Consider the following 23,594-nt stretch of genomic DNA (forward strand, 5'->3'; position numbering starts at 1 on the left):
TTCAAAACCTTCAAATATAATCGATGGAATTTTTCCGATAGAATTGATACTATGAACTTGAGGTTGTTTCCTCGGAAAGTGTACCGTATGCTCATTACCATTAACATGAAAAGTGACATTGCCTTTAGTGCAATCAATAACAGCCCCTGCAGTATTCAAAAAGGGTCTTCTAAGAATAATAGACATATTATCATCCTCGGGAATATCAAGAATAACAAAGTTCGTTAAAATAGTAACGTTTGCAACCACAACAGGCACATCCTCACAAATACCGACAGGTATAGCAGTTGATTTATCATCCATTTGCAAAGATATTTCAGTAGGTGTCAACTTATTCAAGTCAAGTCTACGATATAAAGAGAGAGGCATAACACTAACACCGGCCCCAAGATCACATAAAACAGTTTTAACATAGTTTCTTTTAATGGAGCATGGTATAGTAGGTACTCCTGGATCTCCAAGTTTCTTTGGTATTCCACCCTTAAAAGTATAATTAGCAAGCATGGTGGAAATTTCAGCTTCTGGTATCTTTCTTTTATTTGTAATAATATCTTTCATATACTTAGCATAAGGATTTGTTTTGATCATATCGGTTAATCGCATACGCAAAAAATAGGTCTAATCATTTCAGCAAAGTGCTCGAAATCCTCATCATCCTTTTTCTTGGATGGTTTGGGAGGAAAAGGCATGGATTTCTGAACCCAAGGTTCTCTTTCTTTACCATGTTTCCTAGCAATAAAGTCTTTCTTATCATAACGTTGATTCTTTGATTGTGGGTTATCAAGATCAACAGTAGGTTCAATTTCTACATCATTATCATTACTAGGTTGAGCATTATTATGAACATCATCATTAACATTTTCATTAGGTTCATGTTCATTGCCAGATTGTGTTTCAGCATCAGACATAGAGATATCATTTGGATTATCAGGTGGTTCAGCAATAGGTTCACTAGAAGTTTGCACAGTTCTATCATTTTTCTTTTTCTTCTTTTTAGAAGAACTAGGTGCATCAATATTATTTCTCTGAGAATCTTGTTCAATTCTCTTAGGGTGGCCTTCAGGATACAAAGGTTCCTAAGTCATTCTACCAGTTCTAGTAGCCACTTTAACAGCATAATCATTTTTCTTACTATTCATCTCATTGAGCAATTCCTTTTGAGCTTTAAGTACTTGTTCTACTTGAGTGGTAACCATGGAAGCATGTTTACTAATAAGTTTAAGTTCACCTTTGACATTAGCCATATAATCACCCAAGTGTTCAAGCATATTTGAATTGTATTTCAATTGTCTACCAAAATAAGCATTAAAATCTTCTTGCTTAGCCATAAATTTATCAAACTCATCTAAGCATGGGCTAGCAATTTTAGTAAATGGGATTACAGCTTTATCATATCTATAGAGAGAATTTACCTTTACTACCTGTGTCGGGTTACCGAGGTCTGGAGGTTCTTCAATAAGTAAAGGATCAAGATCATATGTTTCTTCGGCAAGCGGTAAATTAAGACCATGTATTTCTTCAATAGGAGGTAAATTCTTAACATCTTCAGCTTTAATACCTTTTTATTTCATAGATTTCTTTGCCTCTTGCATATCTTTGGGACTAAGAAATAGAATACCTCTCTTCTTCGGAGTTGGTTTAGGAATAGGATCATTAATTGGAGCAGGAGCTGGCTCAGGAGCTGGCTCAGGAGGTGCCCAATTATTTTCATTTGTCAACATATTATTCAATAAGATTTCAGCTTCATCCGGTGTTCTTTCCCTGAAAAGAGAACCAGCACAACTATCCAGGTAATCTCTGGAAGCATCGATTAGTCCATTGTAAAAGATATCAAGTATTTCATTTTTCTTAAGAGGATGATCAGGCAAAGCATTAAGTAACTTGAGAAGCCTCCCCCAAGCTTGTGGGAGACTCTCTTCTTTAATTTGCACAAAGTTGTGTATTTCCTTTAAAGCAGCTTGTTTCTTATGAGCAGGGAAATATTTAGCAGAGAAGTAGTAAATCATATCCTGGGGACTACGCACACAACCAGGATCAAGAAAATTAAACCATATTTTAGCATCACCCTTTAATGAGAACGGAAATAAAGGATATAAAAGTAGCAAGATCTCTCATCATTAGTGAACAGGGTGGCTATATCATTTAATTTAGTAAGATGTGCCACAACAGTTTCAGATTCATAGCCATGAAAAGGATTAGATTCAACCAAAGTAATTATATCAGGATCAACAGAGAATTCATAATCCTTATCAGTAACAAAGATAGGTGAAGTAGCAAAAGCAGGGTCAGGTTTCATCCTAGCATTTAGAGATTGCTTATTCCATTTAGCTAATAACCTTTTGAGTTCATATCTATCTTTGCAAGCTAAAATAGCTAAAGAAGCTTCTTGATTAAATAAATAACCCTCAGGAATAACAAGTGATTCTTCATCATCACTTTCATCATCATAATCAGATTCAATATTTTCAATCTCTCTAGCCCTAGCAAGTCATTCCTCGAGAAAATCACTAAGTGGCATAGTAGTATCAGGCATAGAGGTAGTTTCATCATAAGTATCATGTATAGCAGAAGTATCATCATCAATAACATGCGACGTATCAGAATGAATAGCAGAAGCATGTTTAGGTGTCGCAAGCTTACTCATAAAAGAAGGTGAATCAAGTGCAGAGCTAGATGGCAGTTCCTTACCTCCCCTCGTAGTTGAGGGATAAATTGTTGTCTTAGCGTCTTTCAAGTTCTTCATAGTGTCCAGCAAATATAAATCCCAAGTGACTCAAAGAATAGAGCTATGCTCCCCGGCAATGGCGCCGGAAATTAGTCTTGATAACCCACAAGTATAGGGGATCGCCACAGCTTTCGAGGGTAGAGTATTCAACCCAAATTTATTGATTCGACACAAGGGGAGCCAAAGAATATTCTCAAGTATCAGCAGCTCAGTTGTCAATTCAACCACACCTGGAAACTTAGTATCTGCAGCAGAGTGTTTAGTAGCAAAGTAATATGATAGTGATGGTAATGGTAACAAAAGAGTAACAAAAGCAAAGTAATGTTTTTGGTATTTTGTAGTGATTGTAACAATAGCAACGGGAAAGTAAATAAGCGTAAACCAGTATATGGAAAGCTCGCAGGCATTGGATCAATGATGGATAATTATGCTGGATGCGGTTCATCATGTAACAGTCATAACATAGGGTGACACAGAACTAGCTCCAGTTCGTCAATGTAATGTAGGCATGTATTTCGAATATAGTCATTCGTGCTTATGGAAAAGAACTTGCATGACATCTTTTGTCCTACCCTCCCGTGGCAGCGAGGTCCTAATGGAAACTAAGGGATATTAAGGCCTCCTTTTAGTAGAGAACCGGAACAAAGCATTAGCACATAGTGAATACATGAACTCCTCAAACTACGGTCATCACCGGTAAGTATCCCGATTATTGTCACTTCGGGGTTAACGGATCATAACACATAATATGTGACTATAGACTTGCAAGATAGGATCAAGAACACTCATATATTGATGAAAACATAATAGGTTCAGATCTGAAATCATGGCACTCGGGCCCTAGTGACAAGCATTAAGCATAGCAAAGTGATAGCAACATCAATCTCAGAACATAGTGGATACTAGGGATCAAACCCTAACAAAACTAACTCGATTACATGATAAATCTCATCCAACCCATCACCGTCCAGCAAGCCTACAATGGAATTACTCACGCACGGCGGTGAGCATCATGAAATTGGTGATGGAGGATGGTTGATGATGATGACGGCGACGAATCCCCCTCTCCGGAGCCCCGAACGGACTCCAGATCAGCCCTCCCGAGAGGTTTTAGGGCTTGGCGGCGGCTCCGTATCGTAAAACACGATGATTTCTTCTCTCCTATTTTTTTCTCCCCGAAAGCAGTTATATAGAGTTGGAGTTGGAGTCGGGAGGTCTCCAGGAGGGCCACGAGGTAGGGGGTGCGCCCTAGGGGGCGCCCCCACCCTCGTGGCAAGGGTGTGGGCCCCCTGGTCTTCATCTTTGGCGAGGATTTTTTTATTATTTATTGTAAGATATTCCGTGGAGTTTTAGGTCATTCCGAGAACTTTTGTTTTCTGCACATAAAACAACATCATGGCAATTCTACTGAAAACAGCGTCAGTCCGGGTTAGTTCCATTCAAATCATACAAGTTAGAGTCCAAAACAAGGGCAAAAGTGTTTGGAAAAGTAGATAGGACGGAGACGTATCACCGTCCCCGCCACCACCCATGCCAATGACGACCGAGGAGGAGGAGGATCTCATGAGGCAGGTGATGGAGGACTCCCTCCACACCCACGACGAGCTCCAATGGCAGGGCCACGAGGAGATGATGGCCCCGTCAGCGGCTGGCGATGTCGCCTTCCCAGAGCTGGATGCCTACGTCAAGGAGGAGGCCATGGAGGACGTCCATTCAGAGACGCCGAGGGAGGAGCCAATGGGATGGAACCCGACCTTAGTCTGGCAGTCCTGGTCATGGACGGAGACCGTGGTCGTGCACGCTTGAGGTGGACGCTGGCACATGGTCACCCTCCACGCCACGTGAAGAGGTTGTGCAGGCGCCACCGCAACTGCCACAGCAGACACCTCCGGCCTGGCAGGAGCCACCAGCCCACCTTTGGCAGCCACCTCCATAGGTCGGCCTCACCGGTGGCGACGACGACGAGTAGGACGATGGCTACGGAAGACGACGGCGGCCACGGCGGCGACGGGCCTTATCTATTTTTTAGTGTTTTTTTTAAGTTTTTGTTTATATTAATGTGTTGAACTTGGATCTTGTGAATGTTTTCATGTTTATATTAATGTTTTTATATTATTTGCAATGTTTATTTTTAATTTCAAGTCCAAATAACCGGATAGTTTGGGATGTGGTGAGTCTGCTGGACGGACCGACAGCCGCACGACCGCAAGTTGACGGGCATGTGTGTCCGTTTTTCTGCCGCAAACGAAAACGAACGAAATCTGAACGTTCGTTTGGGTCGTGCGTTGATGTCCCTGAAGTGGGGGTGAGAAGAGAGCTAAGATGCGGCAAAATTTCGTGTTTTGACCCTTATCGCATACAAATTCAGGATCTGACCCCGGTTGGGAAAAACTTTGGGATTTGACCTTTTTTCTTACCACCAGGGGCCCTAGCGGTAGGGTTAGACAGCCTACCGTCGGGTCCCTGGCGGTAGGGGACTAATCCACGTCAGCACGCGGAGACGACTGTTGTTCCCCTCCGTCTAACCCTACCGCCAGCGCCCCTGGCGGTAGGGTGCGAGTAGTTATTTCGCCCGAGACCCCGCGCCCCTGCCCATCTCCCCACCCCTCCCCCTTCCCCCGTCGGTAGTTTCTTTCTTTCTCCCCACTCGCCCCTCTCTCCCTCTCTCATCTCCTCCACTCTCCCCCTAAGATCTTCACCGTTTCTTCATCGTTTCTGCGGATCGAGATGGCCCCAAGAGAGAAACGTAAGCTCCTCCGATCCCTCCAATTAGTTTTTGCAAACTTGCTTCCGATTCGATGCATTATTTGCTTGAAATCCCTCATATTTTTGAACTTAGATTGGAATTTTTTTCACCTAGGATTGTTTTAACTTGATTCTAGTTCTAGTTCTTAGTTCTTTAGTAACTAGTGGTATTGAATATGAACTCTAATCAAAAGTTCATATTTTAGTGTGAAGATGAACCCTAGTTCAAAAAAATTTGTTAAAAAAATTATGATGTAATGCATGTGGGAGGAATTGATTGTAGTTTTATGATGCATGTTGATATGATGATATGAAGATGTTGTTTGGAGAAAATACATTGAAGATGAACTCTATTTTAAAAAATTTGTTTAAAAAATGATGATATGATGCATGTTGGAGGATTTTATTTTGATATGATGCATGTTGATATGATTTGATCCATCATGTGTGGCATATGTTGTTGGAGGAATATGTTTAAGATGAACCCTAGTTCATGTAACCAAGAAATTTCATTTTTTGTTTATGTATGCTTATGCTTATGATGCTTTTGTTTATGAAATTTTATTAAGGCGAGCACCTCTTGCGGACAACATCGGGCCACGGTACTCCATGCTTGACTACGCATTCGACAAGGGTCATTGTGCCCATTTCATAGAGAACGGAGAGGTAAGTAATATGAAGGAAATATTGATCAAAGTTTTCGGATTGATGAAAATAAGTTCCTAACTTTTGCCGTCCACTTTTTGACAGATGCTCCACCCACTGCGCATGAGGGGTCAACGGGTTCATGGGAATATGGAATACGACGAGCGCTACACGCCGTACTTCAAGAGAGCCCGACTGTTGGGTTTCGTGTTGCAGTTCAAGCGTCAGCCGCCAATGCTTGTCCACACGGCTCTGACAACTTTGATTGACTGGTGGCGACCGGAGACCCATTCTTTCCATCTGCCATGTGGGGAGATGACAGTGACCCTCGAGGATTGGTCGATGATTACTGCCATGTCGATCGAGGGTCAAGCACTCACCGGGCGAGTGGAGAGGACCAACTGGCAGCAGAGGGTTACCACCCTCATCGGCGACTGCCCTGGTGCTAAGGGTAATTATACATCTGGTGTACCGTTGCCCTGGCTCTCGGAGCACCGGAAGACATGCCCCGAAGGCACAGACGACGTGACTGTGGAGTGGTACGTGAGGGCCTACCTGTGGTATCTTCTCATGGAGGTCGTGTTTCCAGACAGCTCCAGGAACTCTGCCAACTGGTCGTATCTGTTCTTCCTAGCCGACTGGGATGCAGGGTATAGTTGGGGGCCGCATCTCTCGCCTACCTATACCGTTCAGTAAGAGAGTATCTCATTGCCTACCTACGAAAGTATGTCCATGACATTTTGTTATATCTGATCCTCATTTGAGGTTTTGCAGGTTGACGACACAACCCAGAGGACGGGAGACAAGTCCAATATGGGTGGCTTTGTGTGGGCCCTCTCCATTTGGATGTGGGAACGGCTGTCGGTGGGGCGTCCGGAGAAGATGCCAAGATGCCCATGGGGTGCCTATAGCGAAGACGGCGACGCGACTCGACACCCCACAGTAGCTTACGAGTGGGACGTTGTCAAACTCTAAACGGGCCTGAACAAGACTTCGTACAAGGCCTACACCAATGAATTGGACGCTTTGACGCATACACAGGTATATGAACTCTCTCACCACCTTTCTCTTTGATTCCACTTTTGACCGAGAGTGGGAACTTACCAATGTATATGTAATAGGTAAACTGGTGGTTGTATCATGACCGAGAGTTGGACTTCGATCTGAACGTGATGTGCGATGCGGACAGTGGTCTTTGGCGGTGCATCGTGCCCATGATCTGTGTGTACGCCGTCGAGTGGCACTTGCCACACCGCGTGGCCACGCAATTTGGGATGTATCAGCATACCCCCACCGGGCCAGCCCATCGATATCGGCGGCCACGCGCTCCACATGTGAGTGCGCTTGTTCTTCGTGCCCATGATTTCATTGTGTGGCGACTTTATTATGATGTTTCTTGTGGCCTATGCCTTGCAGGATGAGCAGGCAGAAGAATCAGTCGATCACAGACTGGGGAGAGGAGCATAAAACTCATGTGACGGAGTGGAACCGACGGAGGTACCGTAAAGATGTGGAGAGGAAAGTGACTGACTGGGATGCTTACCTGGGCCGACACATGAGGTGGTACGATGATGGCCAGAAGCATCATCTTCGTCTCAGGCCTCGGTGGACGGCGCAAGACATCGCAGAGCTGGAGAGGGATGACCCCGAGGAAGAGGCCTACCATACCGGCATCAGAGACATGCATAGTGGATTTAGGGAGTTTGCACCCCTCATCAACAGAGTGGTAAGTTTGAACCGACGGTTGTATTTAAATTATTTTATCGTCATCGTGATTGACTTATGCCGTTACAGTCTGGTGAGCTGAATAGATGCATCTTTGAAGCCTCGGATGCACTAGGTGCTACCCTCGGGATCATACAATCTGATAACAACTTGAGGGGGATGATGAAGGTACAACTTCAGCCTCCTCGAAACAGATGCATCTTTGTTCACTTGCAATCATAAATCTGATACTTAGTATGCCCTTGTTTCATTGTGAGTGCAGAAGTTCGTGAAGCGCTGTCGCAAGCTGGTAGGCCTGCTTGGGTGTGCTGGAGCTGGGTCGGTTGAAGCTTATCATCCTGCAGCCACACAGGGTCACATCGGCTCATCGCGCCATGTTCCCTCGTCGTCTACATTGATTGAGGAGGAGGAGGCCACACATGAAGAAGGGGAGGAGGAGGAGGAGGCCACACATGAAGAAGGGGAGGAGGAGGAGTATCGTGAGGAACAGGAGGATGAGAGCAATGGGGAGGAGGAGTACGATGAAGATTATGGACCTCCACCAACTCAATCATCTCAACCATCTCAGCTGCCGAAGAGGAATCCAAAGAAGAAGGATTTGCTAAGTCCGGACCCTTTCCAGAGACCGGTTACTCGACGGGCCAAGAAGAAGACTGAAGAGACTCGTTCAAAGAGTAATGAGGACCGTACCTCCAAGAGGGGAAGGAGTAATTCTGCTCTTGGATAGTTGGCTCTCTTGTAGTTGGTTTGTCTAGTGGTTGTGAATCTACGTGGAACTATGTGTTTGCTATTTGTGAAACTATGTGAAACTCCATTTACTAATTAGTTGAACTCTATTTACTATTTGTGGAACTATGTGTCTATATACTTCAAGTTTTGTTAATGTGTATGTGATGCCCAAGTTTAATTGTTCAAGATCTGTGATATTGTTATGATATTGATTTTAAAAAGAAGCAAGCAATTAGACTTGAAACCATAAAACACAGGACCCTACCGCCACGAATCCTAGCGGTAGGGTCACACGGCCTACCGCCAACCACCCTGGGCACTTTGATATTTCGTTACAGAAACTTTGCGAGGCAAAAACCCATCCACACCCTACCGCCAGGGGTTCTGGCGGTAGGGTACTTATCCACGTCAGCTCGGGCAAACGGCCGCTGTCCCGCTCCGTCGCACCCTACCGCCAGGGCTCTTGCGGTAGCCTGGCTAACCCTACCGCCAGAACCCGGCGGTAACGAAAGGGTCAAATCCCGAAACTTTTCTCAATCAGGGTCAGATCCTGAATTTGTATGCCATAACCAAGAAGGGCTGCTGGTGACTGATGGCAAAGGCACGCAGTTACTACTTCACCGGCTGTCCTGTAGTGGCACAAAGGACTGCAATAAGTAGCTCGCAACGAGGTAGGTTCACGAGTGAACGTACGTGCTCCTCCGTAGCACCATCGGCTGGATGCTGCTGGACACGGCTGGCAGGGGCATCGTCGTCGTCACAGGCAGAGTCTGAGCATCGACCCGATCACCCGACAGGCAAGCCGCTCGCTCTTCTCTCTCTCTCTCTCTCTCATCATCATCATGGTGCAAGATGTGTCCAGTTCTAGTTGTCAGGAGATTATGTACGACGCCACTTCAAGCATTTCATTCGTTCAAATTCAACACGGGAGACTAATAATAACATAAAGTATACCAACATATGGAGGGCCCTTCAATTTGTCCTCCTACGCAGCCACCGACACAACACAGGTCTCTTGTCTTCAGTCAACTTTTGGAACCCCTACAGAAACACCACGTCCAAAACTGGCGATATTGCATGAGTAAAATCTGCACCAGCGCAATAAGGTTCGTCCGTTGTACACCTGTCATCTGTTAAACCAAGCACAGATTAATCACCGACTACTCTCGTTCGCATGGTCTCCACACCGTGCCGGTAGGCTCGTCCATCAGGGCGATGCCTTTGCCGGCGAGCTCCTTCCTGATCTGGTCCGACACGTCGAACTGCTTGTTGTTCCTCGCGGCGATCCTCTTCTCAATCTGCTCACTCAGCGACTCCTCGGTCAACCCTGCCCGCTTCAGCGCCTTATCCTTCAGTTGCTTCAGCACCTGCATTGAATCGAACGTTTGCTCGTGTCACGCATGATTGTCATCAAAAAGAGGAAAAGGGCATGTCTATATAGTTCGTACCTCTGCTAAAGGAGATGGTGGCATCAGACCTAGGATAGATAGCTTGTGCTTAATTTCTGCTCCCAGTGCATTCAGAGCTTGAATGTGATTTTCCGGCTGCTTCTGTGGCCGCTGTTGCTTCTGTTGCTGCTTCTTTTGCTGTTGTTGCTTCTTCTTTTGTTGTTCCAGTTTTTGCTGCAGCTTCTGAAAATAGAAAAATGCGTTTGATGAACCACTGTGAACTGGACATGCATTTGTTCCAGCATTCAAAGCAGCATACTATTGCTTCAACATACCTTCAAGTCATTTAAATTGCCGTTTATTGCCTTCAGCAGCTCCATGAAGCCATCCAGCACATCTGTAGTTCGAAGATCATCTGACATTGATTCCAAAAAAGCTTTATTGTGGTCGTCAATCAGTTTTTGCTCCTCGGCTGGGACTGGGACAGATATATTCTCTTCACGATGCAGAGACACCACTTCATCGCAGTCATATAAAGTCTGCATACAATTTATATCAAGTGAGATGACCAAACATCAAAGGTCTGGTTCAAAATTCAATTGCTGAGACATATAAGTGTGTTGAATGCCTAAACTTTGATTTGAAACCAAATCATGACTAACAAGTACTCCCTTGTCCGAAAATACTTGTCATCAAAATAGATAGAAAGGGATGTATCTAAAACTAAAATACGTCTAGATACATCTCCTTTTATTCATTTTGATGACAAGTATTTCAGGACGGGGGGAGTATGATTGAAGTTCCAAGTAAATCACCTGATAAATGTAGTACACACGATCAGATGCAATCTCAAGTGCTTTATCAGAATGATTCGCGTCTGATTTATAATGGGTGCGCATCAGGAAAAATCTCAGCGCCAAAGGATGATACAGAGTTATAATCTGAAAAGAAGAGAAATGTGAGATATCTCAGGAAACACCATACAGGTTTAAATGAGAATTATTAAAAGGAATCAGGTATCCATCTCCTTACATCTCTGATTGTGAAGAAGTTATTAACTGATTTTGACATTTTCTGATCATCGATGTTAATAAAGCCATTATGCATCCAGCATTTGACCTCACTTTCTGGATAAGCCGCTCGGCTTTGTGCAAGCTCATTCTCATGATGAGGAAATATCAAATCTTTGCCTCCACCATGAATATCAAACACGTGCCCTAGATAGTGAGCACTCATCGCACTGCATTCAATATGCCATCCTGGTCTTCCGTCACCCCAAGGGCTCTCCCAAGAAGGCTCACCTTCCTTAGCAGCCTGGACACAGTAATTCAAGCATAAGAAGAAAGTGGCAGTGTGCAAGAGTAAACTCTACACAACAACATATCAAACTTACCTTCCATAATGCAAAGTCTGCAGGGTTCCGCTTTCTTGTATCGACAGCAACCCGTGAACCAGCACGATTATGGTCTAATATCCGGCCAGATAAACTGAGATATTCAGGAAAATTGTCGACGGAGAAGTAAACATCACCGTCTACAACATAGGCCTTGTCATTCTTGATTATCTGTTCACAAACATACACAAAACTGGAAGAGTTTTACCAAGTGAAGAAAAATCTTACAGTGTGAGATAAAAGGGACGTTAGAACAATTTTAAAGAACAATTGTCACATACAGTATGTTGTTAAACATGATCATGATGGCAGGTGAAATAAGGTGCATGAGAAACCGTGGCTGGGTTTATTTCTACTCCCTCCGTCCCAAAATTCTTGTCTTAGATTTGTCTAGATACGGATGTATCTAATATTAAAACGTAACTAGATACATCCGTATTTAGACAAATGTAAGACAAGAATTTTGGGACAGAGGGAGTACTTTATTACTCCATATGGTGACAAACAGATGCAGTTAGTCATCTTTTAAAAAAAGCAACAAGCTGGAAAAATATCATGGCGTCATAGCGTTTGAGGTAATTCTGAACAGTAAAGGACAAATTGAAAATACCTCTTTGATTAAGTCTATGATATTGTCAATATGCTCTGTCACGCGTGGCTCATGAGTAGGGGGCAGGCACTGAAGCTCAGTCACATCAGCGAGGAACTCAGCGATAAACCGACTGCTCAAGTCAGTAACAGTTTCACCATTTTGATTTGCCCGTTTAATAATCTGCAAAACCATAGCAAGTTCTGGAATCATTACAACAATACATGCTAAGGAAATAAGTTCATCTGGAAAAAATAATCTTAAGAAGTGCAGAAAATCGCATCATGCTGAGCAGATGAACAGAGTTAAGTGTTGATCTAAAAAGGAAATATAGGATGATAGCAACATATAAATGCTAAGTCATCAATTTTCACTAAAAAAAAAGCACCACCCAAACTCCCCATGAATCATGCACCCACCCACGATGGTAGCTGATAGTCATGGCTGACAGCAACTGTTACCTCTGGCAAAAAATGGTGCATATCAAGAACAGACATTTTTATCGAGCTTCGTTCAGAAGTAAAGAAAATTGACTTAGGCTCCTTTGGTTCAAAGGAGAAGTGTAGGGAAAATCTAGGAATAGGAATCTTATCTATGGTGGTATAGTTCATGCCTTCAGTTCAAAGGAATGGGGCAAAGGAAAAATGGAGGAAATTTTCAAAGAAAAGCGCAGGAATTCTAACATCCACTTGGACCTCTTTTTCAAATTCCTATGCACGAAGAATGAAACTAAGATCATTAGTGGCATAATAACATTCTAAGTACACATTTTCATGTGGTTTGACTTTTCTTTGACCATGTTTATTAGGATTCCGGTGTTTTTGCAATTCCTGTGAACCAAACATCCAAGTTGACAGAAGTCCTATGTTTAACAATCCCCCGTTTTACGCATGCGCTCCTATCATATTCCTATGTTTTTCTATTCCTGCGTTTTTAGAATCCTCTGAACCGAAGGAATCCTTAGAAATATCTTGTACATCAGAACCAGTATCCAATCGAGCTACCAAAATCAGTCAGATGTAATTGTGTTTGCTTACAATTATCTAATTTTAAATTGAAGAGAAATTTTAGTGTAATCTGAGACTTTTTACCAATCCCACCAAGTGGCTGACAAACTTCTTTGCCAGACATATGGAGATCACAATAACTTCTTTGCCAAACTTCTTTACAGAGGGAGTATATGTTTAGAAGAAAATAATGCAGTCCTTTGTTAAAAAAATAGATTGTTGAACCCATTCAGGTATTAGTTTACATGCGAGAAATTCAGCTTATGTAAAACAAATATCCTTCCATTTTCTCAACTAGTAATGTTCTTGATGGATTATTACCTTATCATCGATATCGGTGAAGTTGCGCACATATTCAACTTCATACCCCAAGAATTTAAGATACCTGCATTGAATCAAGGACCAATATTAAGTATTTTACCAAAACGTTAGACACAAAAACAGCAGTAGAAACCACTTAATGCAATTGTTATTCTGCTCAATTACCATATAGTGTTCTAGAAAATGTATCAAAAATTCATTTTAATAGACTGGATACAAGTTTGTTGCATCAGCTAATCTAAGCTGGTACAAGTTAAGCACTGCCGCATGTCGAATATATGGAAGTAACTTATGCGAACTGCGGAAGGCACAAAAGGCAAGAGAAATGACCAGAAGTGAAGGGTTTAAGCTATAGCACAAGTCAATAAACACATAATCAGATTCCAGAAACTACTGGAACATATGCGGATAAGACATTGTTGAAATCCATGAAGGGTACTAAACATACCATATCAATTCCACAACATTTCACTAGAGTTAAGTGGAGCAATTACCATTTGGGAGCATAGATCAAATAATCCTAGATCCAAGCACCCACCCTGCCTCTAGCGCTAAGCTAAACCCCCTAGTCCCCACACACTTCGAAGCACCAAATTCAGCAGGATACCAGCCGAAGTTCCACCGACTAAACGCATCGAGCTACACGCTCACAGCGAACCGATCTCGGGAATTGCGAATCTAGGCAGCGAACGGGCACCGGATCGGAGCAGGGAGGTACCTGTAGAGGACGTCGAAGGCGACATAGGCGCGGGCGTGGCCTACGTGGCTGAAGTCGTACGGCGTGACGCCGCAGACGTACATGCCGACCTTGCCCTCGACGCGCGGCACGAAGGGCTCCTTCTTCTTCGTCATCGAGTTGAAGAGCTGCAGCGGCGGCGGCGACGCCGTGCCCACCACCGCGGTTGTGGGGGCGGAGGGGGGAGCGGTCGCGGCCGGCGTCGCCGTCGCGTCCTCCGCGACAGTGAGACTGGAGAGAAGGGTTGCCGCCGGCTCCGGCGTGTTCTCGGCCATCCCGGGGACGGAGGGGAGGCAGGGCAGACGCGCTAACCCTAGAACCTGCGGCGGCGGCGGCGGGGCAGCGAACAGGGGAGGAGAGCACTGGTAAGCGAACGGGGATTTGCGGTGCGATCCCTGCCTTTAATTTGTGGGGATTAGTTGGAGAAATTTTAAGACGCTCCTCTCGGATGGGAGGGGATTCGGGAGGATTTTGAGGCATTTATCCTCAAATACCCTTTAATTCCGTGTCAACGGATTGTCAAAAAGGAAACAAAATCCGTGTCAACTGAATAGGCCCTTATTATCTTCTTTTTTGGTAAAACTTGTACTTCCTTTGTCCTAGAATATAAGAACGTTTTTGACACTGTGCTAGTGTTAAAAACGTTCTTATATTTCAGATAAAAAAACGTTCTTATATTTTGGAACGGAGTATATTTTGGAACGGAGGGAGTACTATTATTACTCACACCACAGCAAAATTACAATCTCTACTCCTAATATCTCACTTGATAGGATACTCGTGGTTTTTTCGTCCCCCTACACACGCACCCAGAAAAATCCCACCCCGCACGAAATGAAGAAAACCCCGATCAACTCGCTCCTCTCGATCCCCTCGAAGAACTCCCAGAGTAAACGCCGTCGTCGCCGACGTACGATCTTCCTGACACAGCCGCATGAGATCGCCGCCGCTGACCTCACAGAGAAGACGCCGCTGGATCTCGTGCCATCTCACTGCCGCGATCCCCTCGTGGCCGCCCCGCCTTCCTCGGTTCCTTCCCTCATCAACTCCCTCGTCCTAGGGTTTCGCTCCGCCACAACCGTCGCCTCCTCACGAGAGCGAGCGGGTAGGATTACGCTCCGCCGTCGACGTCGCCTCCTCGCACCATCGCCGCCTTGCACCGACGCCCAGGTTGCCGACGGCTCACACTAGCACTCAGATCGCCGCCGGCTCGCACCAATGCCCAGGTCACGGCCGGTTCCTCCCCGCCTGCCTCGATCCTACTGTCCTGACCTAGAGTACAAGCGGCGCCTGTGTCAGAGACGTCGGCCCCGATGACGGTGAGGAGTACGGCGCACCTCCACGACGACACCTCGCTACTATCGCTCGGCATAGACCGGCGCACGTCCCCCTCCTAAAGATGGGTAGGTTCTCGTGATGCCCCTTCCATCCCCGGAATTCCTCGCCCCCTCCCCCTCTCGTCTTGATGCCGAGGCTGACGCGGCGGCCGATTGGCGTTGAGGGCTCGTGATCATGTGCGACGACCACATCGTTCGGTGCTGCTATTTTCCATTCGCTGCTGGGTTGCTTCTACTCTCCACCAATCTCTCAAGTGGGCGGAGAGTAGGTTTGAGCTCAATTTCGATGCAGACATGGATTGGGATGTGATGCTGTAGTTGCTAATTAAGTGATTTGGATCCTGCCCTCAATTAGAGTTCTCAATCTCAAAGAAGTGGCGTTTATGAATTTTATTACTATTTTTCAGCTTGAATGGATTGTAGCTTCGCTTTAACTGAGTGATAGTTGTATTTGACTGCATAACTAGATTAATTCATTTCATGGCAGATGCTAGTTTTGACCTTGGTTGATCATGCTTTGTTCCATTTTAGACCCGCAACATATTTTCTATGCATTCGCGGAAATGATAACTGAATAATTACTTCGTAGTGCAGAACATCTTGCTTAATACCCGAGTCCCCGTCCCTCGTTACTATAGGTTTATTTTCCCAATCACATGGATTGATTTTTTCACCCAAAAAGGTTAGAAATCAACTGCTTTGCATGACCAAGTGAGTTGTGACGCCTCCGATTCAACCGTACACTAATCATACACGCAAACGTGTATGATCAAGATCAGGGACTCACGGGAAGATATCACAACACAACTCTAAACACAAAATAAAGTCATACAAGCTTCATATTACAAGCCAGGGGCCTCGAGGGCTCGAATACATAGCTCGATACATAAGCGAGTCAGCGGAAGCAACAATATCTGAATACAGACATAAGTTAAACAAGTTTTGCCTTAAGAAGGCTAGCACAAATATCAATGATCAAAGAGGCAAGGCCTCCTACCTGGGACCTCCTAACTACTCCTGGTCGTCGGCGGGCTCCACGTAGTAGTAGGCACCCTCGGGGTAGTAGTAGTAGTCGTCGGAGGTGGCATCTGGCTCCTAGGATCCACCATCTGATCGCAGTAACCGGATATATGGGAAAAGGAGGTAGCAAAGCAACCGTGAGTACTCATCCAAAGTACTTGCAAGACTTACATCAGATCTATACTAAGTATGCATCAGTATCAAAGGAATGGTTGTATCTGTGGACTGAACTATAGAATGCCAGAATAGAGGGGAAGGCCTAGTATATCGAAGACTAGCATCTTCAAGCATCTTGCAGCATTCAGAAGAGTATAGAATAGCATTTTATAATTAACAAGCATGTTGTAGAATTAATGCCCAGAGATCCTTCCTCGACTCCCTGCGAGAAAGCAATCCTGGAGCCACATATCCATCACATGCCTCAAGTATCCATTTCTAGGTGTAATATATCAGTATACAAGTCTGAACGTCCATTACCGTGGACACGGTATTCGAATAGATAACTTCTCTGCAAGGTGCACCAAATTACCCAACACGCTCGATCACTATGGCCGGACACACTTTTCTGAGTCAATGCCCGGCCTCGAAAGATCAACATGTCGCAACCCTGTTGGGAAACGTAGCATGCAATTTCAAAAAGTTTCCTACGCTCACGCAATATCTATCTAGGAGATGCATAGCAACGAGAGGGGGAGAGTGTGTCTACGTACCCTCATAGACCGAAAGCGGAAGAGTTTGACAACGCGGTTGATGTAGTCGAACTTCTTCTCGTTCCGACCGATCAAGCACCGAACGTACGACACCTCCGAATTCATAGGGAATGACTTTCATTCTCCCTCTATCTTTTTCCATGGTTGGGCTTTGAGTCTTACTCAACTTCACACCTTGCAACACAGGCAAGAACCCTTTCTTTGACTGGTCCATTTTGAACTTCTTCAAAATCCTGTCAAGGTATGTGCTATGTGAAAGTCCTATTAAGCGCCTCGATCTATCTGAAGGAAATATGCCCTAGAGGCAATAATAAAGTTGTTATTTATATTTCCTTATATCATAATAATTGTTTATTATTCATGCTAGAAATGTATTAACCAGAAACTTGGTACATGTGTGGATACATAGACAAAACACAGTGTCCCTAGTAAGCCTCTACTAGACTAGCTCGTTAATCAAAGATGGTTAAGTTTCCTAGCCATAGACATGTGTTGTCATTTGATGAAGGGAATCACATCATTAGGAGAATGATATGATGGACAAGACTCATCCGTTAGCTTAGCATAATGATCGTTAAGTTTTATTACTAATGCTTTCTTCATGACAAATACTTATTCCTTCGACTATGAGATCATGCAACTACCGAATACCGGAGGAATACCTTGCATGCTATCAAACGTCACAACATAACTGGGTGATTATAAAGATGCTCTACAGGCATCTCCGAAGGTGTTTGTTGGGTTGGCATATATCGAGATTAGGATTTGTCACTCCGAGTATCGGAGAGGTATCTCTGGGCCCTCTCGGTAATGCACATCATGATAAGCCTTGCAAGCAATGTGACTAATGAGTTAGTTGCAGGATGATGCATTACGGAACAAGTAAAGAGACTTGCCGGTAACGATATTGAACTAGGTATGAAGATACCGATGATCGAATCTTGGGCAAGTAACATACCGATGACAAAGGGAATAACGTATGTTGTCATTACGGTACGACCGATAAAGATCTTCGTAGAATAGGTAGGAACCAATATGAGCATCCAGGTTCCGCTATTGGCTATTGACCGGAGAGGTGTCTCGGTCATATCTACATAGTTCTCTAACCCATGGGGTCCGCACGCTTAATGTTCGATGACGATTTTGTATTATATGAGTTATGTGATTTGGTGACCGAATGTTGTTTGGAGTCGCAGATGAGATCATGGACATACAAGGAGTCTCGAAATGGTCGAGAGGTAAAGATTCATATATGGGACGATAGTATTCGGACACCGGAAGTGTTCTGAGGGTACCGGGTACGTATCAGGTCACCGGAAGGGGTTCCGGGCAACCCCGGCAAACTATATGGGCCTAATGGGCCAAGAGAGGGACACACCAGCCCCTAAGGGGCTTGTGCACCCCCTATAGGCTGAAATAGGAGGAATAGGAAAGGAGGGAAGGAGAAGGAAAGGGGAGGATTTGGCCTCCCCCTTTCCTTCCCCTCCCCCCTCTCTTTCCTTCCCCCTTCGATGCATATGGAAGGGGGAGGCCAACTTGGAGGAGGCGCCCAAGTAGGATCCCTCCTACTTGGGGTGCCCCTTGTTGCTCCCCTCCCTCTCTCACCTATATATATATGTGGGGGGGGGCACCGCTAGAACACATAACATTTATTTCTAGCCGCGTGCGGCGCCCCCCTCCGCAGTTTACGCCTTCGGTCATATTCACGTAGTGCTTAGGCGGAGCCCTGCGCGGATCACTTCACCATCATCGTCACCACACCGTCGTGCTGACGAAACACCATCAGCGGATCACTTCACTTCACCATCACTTTGCTAGATCAAGAGTTTGAGGGACGTCATCGAGCTGAATGTGTGCAGAACTCGGAGGTGTCGTACGTTCATTGCTTGATCAGTCGGAACGAGAATAAGTTCGACTACATCAACCGCGTTGTCAAACGCTTCCGCTTTCGGTCTACGAGGGTACGTAGACACACTCCCCCCCTCCCGTTGCTATGCATCTCTGATGCGGCTTGAAGCTACGTTGGTATTTCCCCAAAGAGGAAGGGATGATGCAGCATAGCAGTGGTAGGTATCTCCCTCAGATATGAAACCAAGGTTATCGAACCAGTAGGAGAACCAAGCAACACAACGTAAATAGCCCCTGCACACAAATAACAAATACTCGCAACCCGACGTGTAAAAAGGGTTGTCAATCCCTTTCGGGTAGCGGCGCCTCAAGATAGGCAAACAGATGTGAGACAAAATTGTAGTAGATTGATAGATCGAACGCCAAATAAAATAAATAAAATGCAGCAAGGTGTTTTTGGTTTAATAGATCTGAAAAATAAAAGCAAAGGAAAAGTAGATCGCAAAGGCAAATAATATGAAAAAGAGACCCGGGGGTCGTAGGTTTCACTAGTGGCTTCTCCCGAGAAAAATAGCAAACGGTGGGTAAACAAATTACCGTTGGGCAATTGATAGAATTTCAAATAATCATGACAATATCCAGTCAATGATCATTATATAGGCATCACATCCAAGATTAGTAGACCGACTCCTGCCTGCATCTACTACTATTACTCCACACATCTACCGTTATCCAGCATGCATCTAGTGTATTAAGTTCATGGAGAAATGGAGTAATGCAAAGAACGATGACATGATGTAGACAAGATCTATCTATGTAGAGATAGACTCCATCGCTTTATCCTTAGTAGCAACGATACATACATGTCGGTTCCTTTTCTGTCACTGGGATCAAGCACCATAAGATCGAACCCATTACAAAGCACCTCTTTTCATTGCAAGATAAATAGATCAAGTTGGCCAAACAAAACCCAAATATCAAAGAAGAAATACGAGGCTATAAGCAATCATGCATATAAGAGATCAAAGAAACTCAAATAACTTACATGAATATAAAAAGATAGATCTGATCATAAACTCAAAGTTCACTGGATCCCAACAAACACACTGTCGGGGATATACCCCGCGGTATGACCCGGCCGGACTTGGCGACTCACTGGTGACCCGCCGTGACTTGGTGACTCACTAAGTGACCCGCTTGGATCTCTCCACTCACTGATGACCTGGCCGAACCAGGTGACTCATTGGTGACCTGGCAGGCGGGTCAGAGGAGCGACAAGACCCGGTGGACCAGAAGGTGATTCATGGAAGTCCGGCTCAAGTTATGGTGGGCCGGTTTAAGAGGAAAGCATAAGAAATATTCCCTTACAAAGGAAGCAAGACTAGAACTCCACTTGTGATAGAGTAATCCTAATACTAATAGGAATAGTCATGTAAGCCGCCCCTTCAACATATGTAAGGAGGGGCGGGGCACCCCAAGAGGGACAGATTTCATAAGTTAGGTTTAGACAGACAAGTCAATAGCTCTCGAGATAGAGCAGCCTTGTAATCTTGATCATCATTAATGTTAATGAAGCAGGATGTAGGCTTTTACCTTCATCATGAGGGGCTGAATCTGGGTAAAAACCTCACGTCTCTCGTCCCGATCAACTCCTCTCAAGCTACCACATAGATGCGTTGGCCTCACGACTAAATCCTCACACTAGGATATCTGCCGTGACGATTCCACGACAGTTGACGCCCACCTGCGCACGGTGATGTTGAGTTCTTGAAGGAATCTATCATGGGGATTGAGAAATTCGCAATCTTTTTGGATAAAGAAGTGCCGACGCGAAAGATCTATATCATCGACAGGCAGTTGGAGCAACGATACAAAATTTAAATTCAGAGGAAATTAGGGTTACGGCCTGTGCGCTGCCACAAGCGTCTCTGGCGATCTGTCAATCAGAAGAACATAATTTTTTTTCTGCTACAGCGCCCGACGCGATCCATCAAGACGAGCAGGAGTTCATAAGTACTTGCGCAGATTATCCAAAACTGCAACGTCACATCAACTAGTGGCAGCCTGTTCACGCATGGAAGTACTAATATACCAATGCCAAGGCTTCAATCAACCAAAGGCTGAGCCTTCCACGCAAGGATCCAAAACTCCGAAACGAAGGAGTTATTTAGATGGCACGGATTTCGAGGAAGCTACTAGCGGTCCGTCAATACTAAGCCGGCTCGGTTTTGGGTGAGTCGCGGTAGGAAGCTGAGATCGCTGACAAGATTTCCGCCGTGTTTATCTTTTTGGTTCTGCCAAGTTGCTGTGGTGCTCCAAGAACAGTTGTCCGAGTCAGAGGCGATGGAAACAACTAGTAATGAGGAGATCAAAATCATCAGACAAGACAACATTATGGCAGCTAATAGTACTACTAGTAGTACGCTAGTCATGGCAAGGCTCCAATTAGTATGAGTGTATGACACGTGCCCCAAGGCATGATTAGGAAAGAAAATATGAAGCATCCAACCTGCCCATGTGATACTAGAAACAAGATGATCGCCTCTGCTGCCTTCTCCGCCGGGTGGCCGAGCTGCTATCACTGCTGGCGCGGCCCCGTCACCAACCAGCCATTGCTTGCTCGTCATTTAGCTGCCGTCGCGTGGAAATCTCGCCACCGCGGCCGGACGTGGCCTCGCTTCACCTCTGCTGCCTTCTCCGCCGGGTGGCCGAGCTGCCGCGCCGGCTTGCCGCCTCTGCCGCAGCCTCGCCTCGCAGGCGCCTCTCTGCTGCTGCGCTAGGTGTTTTTATGGAATCCCAGAAACATGATGGACAGCTAGTAGCTTGTACTGCTGTTATCCTCGCTTATGTGGAGATTATGAACGGAGAAAGCAAAACCGGAGGGAGTACCAGTAAGTGCACAATGCAATTATGCATATAATACACAGAAAGCTCTCCTAGCCTGCAAGTAAAGATGACCAGGTGATATCCGTCCGGTTTATTTCAGCACATATTAATTTTTGTGTGAACAATTACCTTGCCTTTCGATACTTTTTGATGCAGGACAATTGTTCATTACTAATGAGGTATTATATTACGGGTACGAAGCACGCGATAGCAACATTTTGCACCGGCGTTTCGTCTGTGTCATACCACCCGATGAATGAACATGCGCAAGTCGCCGTCCCTGTGGCCCAGTTTATATCAACTCGTTGGGACCGTGCCCGAGATTGATTCGCCGTCCGCGCGGCTTACCGTGCCTGCGATTGACTCGCCCGTCCGCGCCGGCTTACAACGCCGCGGCCGGCTCATCTGTCTGTGATGATAATTACTGGCCTGACGTATCAGGTGAAATCCATTCAATATATTTTTTATATTATGTATTGCTTTCTTTAAAAGAGCAATTACTCTGGTTTGCAAGTTCTTTAATGCAGGACAAGTTGTCTGCTGCAAAAGGGATTGTTATATCACTGAGCTATTGAATGACTCATACCCAAGGTTTACATCACGGTCAAATATGGAGAACAAGACAACTCCTCGAGTCGCCTTAAGACTCGGGGGCTACAATGTCATGACTCGAGGAGTTGTCTTGAGATTCTCCGCAGCCTTCTTCGTCATCTTCTCTTTCGGGCCAAGGAGGCCGAGCCCCTGGACCAGGCGGAGCGAGCCGCGCTGTGCCACGGGCACCTTGCAGTTCTGGGCTGCCTGACGCGCGCTCTGACGCGGCGGGGAAACTGACGTAGCTCGGACCTTGGGTGGAGCAGAGCTACGCTTGGATGGCGGCTGGGCGAGCAGGGGGGTCGGCTTGTCGCAGAAGAGGCGCCGTCATGCCCGCCATCGGCACGCGCGGTGGCATTGCCATCCTATGGAACAAAGATCTCGTAGATGTCGTCACCCATGCTGTTGGCCAATTTGCTGTCACGATCAGGGTCACCGTAGCTAGAGGCCACACACCCTTTTGGCTAACCACGGTCTACGGACCAAACGACGACGCAAGCAAAGAGGTTTTTCTCGCTGAGATCTCGAGCACGGCCCCGCCCATGTCTGAACCTTGGATAATCTGCGGTGATTTCAACCAAATCTACGAGGCAAGGGAGAAGAACAACCTCAACCTCAATAGAAGGCTGATGGGCCGCTTCAGGGCGGCCATTGACAGAGCGGGTCTTCGCAACTCAAATGCAGCAACCGCAGGTACACCTGGAGCAACGAGCGCGACAATCCAACCTTAGTGGGCATCGACAAATTCTTCTGCAACGTACCATGGGAAACCCCTTTTCCCCTGACCATGCTCATGGCCGCCTCCACTGCCTGCTCCGACCATTGCCCGCTGGTGCTGTCCGATGCGGCGGGGCCCCGCCGGCGCAAATGCTTCAAGTTCGAGTCCTTCTGGCCGCGCTTCCTGCGCTTCGCGGAGACGGTGACCGCGGCCTGGGCGCGGCCAGTGGCTGCCTCGTGCGCATTCACCTGCCTTCACGGCAAGCTTGCTCGTACGGCCAAAGACCTACGGATTTGGAGCCAGGGCCTCTTCGGTGATGCAAAGCTGCAATTCCATATGGCCTGCGAGGTCATCTTGCGCCTCGACGAGGCCCAGGAAAGGCGCCAGCTCTCGTCGGCCGAACGCGACCTGCGCAGGAGCCTGAAGCTCAGACTGCTGGGGCTGGCAGCGATCGAGAGATGCAGGAAGAGGCAGGCCTCCA

General features: G+C 45.8%; 1 protein-coding gene across 1 annotated transcript; it reads right to left on the reverse strand.

Moving 5' to 3' along the window:
- Window positions 1–9,453: 9,453 nt before the first annotated feature.
- On the reverse strand, window positions 9,454–14,426 carry LOC125552887 (cysteine--tRNA ligase CPS1, chloroplastic/mitochondrial-like). Its single transcript, XM_048716595.1, has 9 exons — window positions 13,986–14,426; window positions 13,268–13,331; window positions 11,961–12,122; window positions 11,351–11,521; window positions 10,990–11,271; window positions 10,773–10,898; window positions 10,293–10,496; window positions 10,018–10,200; window positions 9,454–9,936 (listed from the first exon to the last, which is right to left on the reverse strand). Exons 1-9 carry the CDS (start codon window positions 14,276–14,278, stop codon window positions 9,730–9,732), a joined length of 1,692 nt encoding a protein of 563 aa, XP_048572552.1. The 5' UTR covers window positions 14,279–14,426; the 3' UTR covers window positions 9,454–9,729.
- Between the last annotated feature and the right edge of the window lie 9,168 nt (window positions 14,427–23,594).

This window comes from Triticum urartu, chromosome 4 (assembly GCF_003073215.2).
Source record: "Triticum urartu cultivar G1812 chromosome 4, Tu2.1, whole genome shotgun sequence".
Taxonomy (NCBI): Eukaryota; Viridiplantae; Streptophyta; class Magnoliopsida; order Poales; family Poaceae; genus Triticum; species Triticum urartu.